This window comes from Brachypodium distachyon, chromosome 3 (assembly GCF_000005505.3).
Source record: "Brachypodium distachyon strain Bd21 chromosome 3, Brachypodium_distachyon_v3.0, whole genome shotgun sequence".
NCBI classification, from domain to species: Eukaryota; Viridiplantae; Streptophyta; class Magnoliopsida; order Poales; family Poaceae; genus Brachypodium; species Brachypodium distachyon.
In genome coordinates, this window is record NC_016133.3 from 47,847,157 (window position 1) to 47,854,095 (window position 6,939).

Sequence of the window (6,939 nt, forward strand, 5' to 3'; positions counted from 1 at the left end):
ATTTTGCAAAGAAACAACAATGCCGGAAGAGACCTATGAACTCTCAGTATTTCGGATTAGATCCTAGGAAATCAACCCAAGAAGAATACTGCATTTGGGCAGGAGGGAAGAAGAGAGGAAGAAAACTAACCTGTAGCTCACCGGAACTCCTCCAGGTCTCCTCGCTTCACTTGTATTCCGAGCTCTGCAAATCAACAAGACAGAACAAATGAGAAGGAAGAATGCCATTGGAGGGACGTAGGTGGGGTGAATCAACATGATCCTGCACTCTGTCTGGGTCAAAAGGCTAAACTTGAGACTTGGCCACCTCAGTTTCTGACAGAAGAGAACATCCGAAAGCTTTAAGCTCAAAGACCACCAACTCCTCATATGATGTACCATCCATTCTTGTATTGAAAGATCATAAGTGAATGAATGAGACTGTATTGTATTTCCTGATTTCCAATCAGTGGTATACTTACCGATAATTTAACAAGATTAAAGAATATGTGCCTCCATAACGCACCATCTATTCAAAGGTCTCCATTTATCTCACACAACAAACATCAACCTTCTATACCATGATCGCTGTGTACAAAAAATAACGAGTAGCATACGGCCGCACCAGAAATGATCAAATAACCGAGGAATGACAAACCACCAAAAGATAGAAAACACTTGTGTTGTATAAGACTGGATACATAATAGGCAGATAAAACATTGTCATCCAAGCGTTCTAGATCCTGAGTCATGCATACATAACCTTTATAAATAAACGAAAAGATGCAGGTTAATATATCTAGCCAACATTGAGATCATCATTTCATTGCAATCCAAAGTAGGTATGAGATGCCGCTGACACTAGCTCCTTCCACTTGAACATCAATCAGAGTCAGCATGATGAATCCGCTGCACCAGCCCACCCTATCTCAGAAGGGTATAGGGTCCCTTCTTGCTAGAAGATCCCGACAGTGGTATCCCTGGTCGCTTCAGGTGACCCTGGATGCCTGCACACAGCAAAAAATTCAGACAAATAATTAGCTAGGCATGCACCGGTAATTAAAATATTAACTGGTCGGGTATTACAGAAATCAGCTGAAACTGGCGAGTCATGCGGTGGTAAGTAAAAAATAGAGTTCAAATGAATACCTTGAACCATATTGAGATGGCCGGAGATGCTATTGTGCACATAGGCCTCAGTGAAGAAACGATTTCTTTTTGCGCCAGCAAATCTCGACACCCCTTGCAACTTCTTGTTCTTCATGTCAACTGCAATGACCCATGCCTGGTCATGGTCCTTGTAATCGATCTTTGTCATGAAGTAAACGGTGTTGTCATCCTCGTGCAAGCTGAGTGTGGGATGACCAATGTGCATCCTCTCCAAGGTTGGCTGCGGCGTGCCTTTGTCATCCAGCAGCTCCGGGAGCAACTCGAAGCCCACGGCTTCATCGGTAGACACCTCGTGAGCATGGACCTCAAGCTCCCTGTCCCAACCCTTGTCCAAGGATTCGGTCGACATGCTCCACGTGACAGCAGTCCAGCCATCAGAGACGAATGTTCCCGGAATGTAGGAGACAGGCCTGATGTGCATCTGCACCTCCACGTACCTGACACGGCCTCCGACAACAGCAATGTCTCGTTGCATGGATGAATGGCCGTTTAACTTGTGATCAGGTAGGATCGGAGGCGGCAGTGGGATGTAGCGAAGCAGCAGTGGGGTGCTCTTCTTCTTCTCGAGATGAGGCAGCACGTCACAGACGGTGATGCCCCGCCAGAGGTCGACCCAGCCCATGGTGCCGGTCTCTTCTCGAATGGTGATCACCCTCTCACTCTCGGGAGGACGCTCGGGGAGATGCTGCTGCTTGTGCAGCAAAGCGGGCTGCCTGCTCCAAGTTTCAGTTTTGGAGTCGTAGGTGCAGATATCAAACTTGTACGGCAGCTCGTCTATTTCCTCATCTAATTCCCCCAAACAGAGTGAGGCGATGATGTAGCCGTCGTAGGTTGACGGGGCCGTGGCGGCAAAGGGCGAGCCCACGGGCGGGCCGCTCGTTGCGATAGCGCAGGATACCAGCCTGGCGGTGATGGAAGTAGCAGCGGCTATCCGACGGGAACACACCAGGCGTCGGATGCGGGAGCAGCTTCAGCGACGGCCCCCCTTCGGAGGGCCCGTCGGCCTGGTAGATGTAGAAGTCGTGCATCCTCCTATCGTAGATTTTGTGCCAAGGGCCGTGGACAGAGAAGATAAGGACGAGGTTGGAGTCGGCGGCGGCAATACATGGCTCACGGCCCAACTCGGTGGGCTTGGAATCTGTGAAAGACATGCCGAAGTAGGAGACGAGGGGCGGGGCGGCGAAAAAGAATGTGACTTGCACCTTGTTGGTCTTGTCTCTTGTGTGGCAGTGGGCTGTGGTGTGGTTCTGGGTGTCAGTGATGTAGGCGCGGTTGTCGAGGAGGACCCAGGTGGGATCGCCGTCGCCGGATTTGGGACGGCGAGGGTGGGTAGGAGGATGCAGGGAGGCGTCCATGAAACACCCCGTCCAGTTCATCGTCGATGTATCGATGGATTTCCTGAGCCGGGATCGAGGTTGCTGGTATATATCTATGGATTCGAGAGGGAATCAGAGTAGGAATAGGATGAAGACCAAATCGGAGACGGGCGTGTGGATGCACCAAGGAAGGAAAAGGAACAGGGCCAGGGGCGGCGGCGTCGGGGAGGTCCAAGTGGGAGCAGTGGTGGCTCCGCCTCCGCCACAGGTAGTGTTGTTTTCTCACTCTCTCACCGTTGGATGGGGCTGGTGGCCCAAGATCGCCGTCCATAGCGTCCAGCCATATGCGCGTCTTGGTGCTGGAGTCGACGTCTTCGAACGCCCCGGTCGAACTTCATGAATGGGCCAGCGACCGTATAGTGCGGTAAAAAAATCAATTCCATATATCAGTTGCAAAATCGCTGCCTCCGGAACTCTCGAATCACCCCCAAATCGCGTGTGCCGGCGCCTCAGCCCGTCCCTCCGTCAGCGCCTCAGCCTGTTGGCGCCTCAGTCCGACCCGCCGTCAGCGCCTCAGCCTCCCAAGCTCTACAATCGCCGGCGCCGCCGCATCGAGGAGATGGGCCAGCACCCAAAAAGCTCTACAATCTACTCGTTTCCTCTTTTTTCTTTTCTCACAGCCAGATAAGTGCTTCTTAGACAACATGCTTACAAGAAAAGGACAGAGAACACCTGAATTTTTTACGGCCGGAGTAAATCAGTTAAGCAATCAGCATTCTTCTCCAAGACGGCAACGGAAAAACTCTAAACAACAACTGAAATTGCAAGTATGCAAGTGCAAGTGTTGCACAAAAGAGAAATCAGATGAATCCTCGGTTGCTAGATTGATCCAGAAAATACAAGTTTATTGGTGACTGTTTGTTTTACCTCTCTGGCACTCTTGCGCCTGCCTGTGACTTCATGAATCGCGAATCGATTTGATTGGACTTTAAGTTGGAACTGCAATCTTGCGCCCAGCCGTGCTTGCGCCTGCCGCCTGCGAGCAAAGGAGCAGTCGGGGTATCTGGAAGTTGGAACGACAGGCAGGAGCCAAGAGAGGTCGAGGGAAGGTTACGGGCCAGGAGACAGCAGCGGTCGAAGGAATCGGCCACGCGCTGCCGCTGCTGGGCCTGCGGCATTTTAGGCGATTTTTGCACATTGTCACGTAATTAATTGTTCACACATGTTTATGGAAAAACTCATAATTTTGCACATGCATGCATGTTACTTTTATCAAGTTATTCTCACTAAGTGAAGAATGTACAATTTATTATATGTTTTTAATTTTCAATACTCTTTATGTTAACTAAAAATTTCCGCAACAACGTCCGGAACATCATCTAGTTATATATATAGGCCGGTGTCCTCAGGGGGTCTGGTTGTGCAATCCTATGAATCTCTCCTTCAGGTGCACTCGTGCATCTCACGCATGAGAGCCGGCCGATTTCCAACGTCTTTCGATCACTGACCTCCCAAATATGGTTTGTGAGTTTGTAGACTCCTAGAGTGTAACTGTCGGTTGTGTCTCAGCTATCTGAATTTTTTCTATAATCTTGCTCAGTTTGGTGTAACCGAGGTCGTTTTCAGTTTTTTTTACTGAAGATAGTGTGCTACATCTGTAGCATTTTGTAGCTTTGGTCCTTGTTAGCTCTTTAGCTCTGCTGGTATGCTACTTCTGTAGCATTTGCAGGCTCTCCCTGCACTTTGTAACTCTCCTGAACTCCTCTCTTCTTTCGTAACAAAATTTTCGGCCAATGGCCCTTCTAGCTTGTAGACTCCCAAATCAGAGTTTAGAATGTGCCTGTACATCGTTGGTGAATATTGATTTTCAGAAACAAGTGACTGCAAGTTGTTGTGAATGGAAATTTCAGATGGAAACAAATTCTTATTGGCTTGTTCTTATCGGCAATTGAGGTGTTCCTGGTCTGATGTGGCTAGTCTGATGTGTTTCTTGTAAAGTTTGCAAATGATGCATGCTAGCAGCAGTTAGCAGCCCAAAGAATCAATGTATAAAATAACCTGGAGTATTGTCGTTTCATGGAAAGTACTGAATCAGTGCATAGTATCTGTGTGATACAAATAAGATAAGTCTGACAAGATTATGTGAACGTGCTAAAACCTGATCTTTGCACTTTATGTGAACCTGCTAAAACCTGATATCAGTGTAATACAAATAAGATAATCAATTGGGCAAAACACAAATCTTCATCCGTTACATAAATGCAGATATTCAGTAAACTAATATAATGGTGTTATTGACACAAATAGCAGGCTGCAGCTATCATGATGCTCCATTAAGATACTATGGTTTTCGGAATTCCATCTGTTTCGACCCCAAACAGGTCCTCTCTCGTCTCTTCCCGAAACCTCCTGAACTCTCGTTCCGCTTTCTCTCCCTTCGCGGGCAGCCCTCCCCTCCGCTTTCTCTCCCTTCACGGGGAGGGAGGCCCGACGCTCCTCTAGTTTATGTATATTACCTTTTTTTTTTCCTTCGTTGCCTTAGGGGCTTTTGTCGCCATGACGCATCTCCGGTGCTGCTCTTCTTGTGGCTACCATGGCTGTCGGCTTGAGGTGGCTCGTTGTCCTTCTCCCGTCGCCGTGGAAGCCAGATCGATCGCCGAGAGAGCCGTCGGAGAGGCATCAACTGGCGAGCACGTTTGAGGCCCTCGAAGGTATCAGTTGCTGCTTCGTACTGTCTCAATCCTTAATATTCCCTTGGAGGACGCAATTGTACTGTCTCAATCCTTAGGTACGGGCTTGCACTCCTTTCCACAAACTTACCTTGGTCTGCCGCTTTCGCCGTACAAATTACCTACCTCCGTCTTTCAGCCAATCATTGCAAAGTGTGACAAATATCTTGCTGGTTGGAAGGCATCGCTGCTATCAAAAGGGGGGAGAATGATCTTAGTTTCATCTGTCCTAGACTCCCTTCCAACTTATTTCATGTCCTCCTTCAAAATTTCTAAATCAATTATAATTAAACTGGACAAATCAAGAAGGTCATTTTTTTTGGGCTGCTAAAGATTCTTGTTCCGGGGCTCAATGTTTGATTGCTTGGGATAATGTCTGTCTACCTAAGCTTGCGGGTGGTTTAGGGGTAAAAAATCTTTCATTGCAGAATGCTAGCTTGCTCTTGAAATTTGCATTTCGTTTCCTCCATTTCGATAACCTTCCTTGGAAAAATTGGATATTAGCTCACTGGCCTCGTCCCTTCAAAGCCACACCACCCAGCTCCCACCTTGCTAAGCTTATTTTATAGCATATCGATGTATTAAGATCGATTACTTCTTGCAAGGTTAGATCAGGAGCATCCACCTTTTTCTGGCTTGATTGCTGGATTTTACCACATACACTTGCATCAGTTTTCCCTATTCTTTTGTCTCACCATACTTTAGTTTCAGAAATTTTGGACGAGTGACTTGAGCTTGGCTTGCGGAATCGTCTAACTCTCGTTGCTGAGGCAGAACTCGATCTTTTGCTTCTTGTGTTGCAGGACGTTGCTCTTGATGATGCTCCCGATGTCAGGACTCTAAAGGACGGGTCTCCGCTGTCCACAAGGGGCGCCTACCTTGCCCTTTCCGCTGCTCCAAAGGACCCTAACGCTGATCACATTTGGCAAGCTTTCGTCCCTAACAAAGTCAAGGTCTTCGCTTGGCTCCTCTTCAGGGATCGACTTAACACGCGTCAAAATTTGCATCACAAATTCGACACTCAATCGGCGGCCCGTGCGAGCTGTGGTCATGATTCAGAAGATCGGGATCACCTGTTTCTCTCGTGCCCTCTTGCGCTCCAGGTCTGGGATAAGCTGGGTATCTGGGTATTCCGTCTCATGGAACTATCTTCTCCGACCTTTGGCATCTCCTTCCTCCTGTCAGTCTCAACATTGTTATTTGGCCTTCCATTTACTAATCATTATGTGGAGGATCTGAAAAGCTCGTGATGCCAAAGTCTTCAATAATGAGGTCGTCAGCTCAGCTCATAGCCTTGTAATGATAATTGAGGACCTAACCTTATGGACTTTCAGAATTAGAAAAAACAATACAAAAATAGCCGCTGGTTTGTGGCGCGACTATTTATCAAAAAAAAAGTTGCTGCTTCGCTCAGACTACTCATGTGGACATGCTGCTGGCTCCTGCCGATGCCTTCTACGATTGTTGTTTCAGTTTTACTCTCTGCTTGGGTGTGCTGTGCCCTGTTTAGCTCTGTTGTTCTTCAGAGCACTGCTGCTTGTAGCCTGTATCCTTTGCTCCCCTGGTCGCCCTAGCGCCGACTGGCCCCGGCAGAGGCGGTGGGCATCGGGAGTTTCGATGCTCGCCAGGACTGCCTCGTACACCCTCAGCACCGCCTGACTCCCCCGGGTGCCGGCCTGGTCGTGGCTCGTGCGCCAGAGCACCAACGTACCGGCGCCGCCCTGGTCGTGGACGATGCCGAGACG

At 48.5% G+C, this 6,939-nt stretch overlaps 1 protein-coding gene across 2 annotated transcripts; it reads right to left on the bottom strand.

The window, feature by feature from the left end:
• Positions 1-645: 645 nt before the first annotated feature.
• Positions 646-3,592, bottom strand: LOC106866450. 2 transcript variants are annotated; one of them, XM_024460586.1, is made up of 3 exons: positions 3,393-3,592; positions 1,129-3,197; positions 646-986 (listed from the first exon to the last, which is right to left on the bottom strand). In XM_024460586.1, the coding sequence occupies exons 2-3, from the start codon at positions 1,769-1,771 to the stop codon at positions 904-906; spliced, it is 726 nt and encodes a 241-aa protein (XP_024316354.1). In that variant the 5' UTR covers positions 1,772-3,197; positions 3,393-3,592; the 3' UTR covers positions 646-903. The 2 variants fall into 2 exon arrangements, with proteins under 2 accessions (XP_024316354.1, XP_014756176.1); XM_014900690.2 differs by having other exon boundaries at positions 1,129-3,592.
• Positions 3,593-6,939: the final 3,347 nt, after the last annotated feature.

Bases quoted from the DNA above. Each gene is read 5' to 3' on its own strand.
- LOC106866450 (XM_024460586.1), bottom strand. From the start codon at position 1,771: ATGGGCTGGGTCGACCTCTGGCGGGGCATCACCGTCTGTGACGTGCTG. The intron at 987-1,128 runs GTATTCATTTGA...TGCTGTGTGCAG, and splicing joins CCATCTCAATATGGTTCAAG to GCATCCAGGGTCACCTGAAG.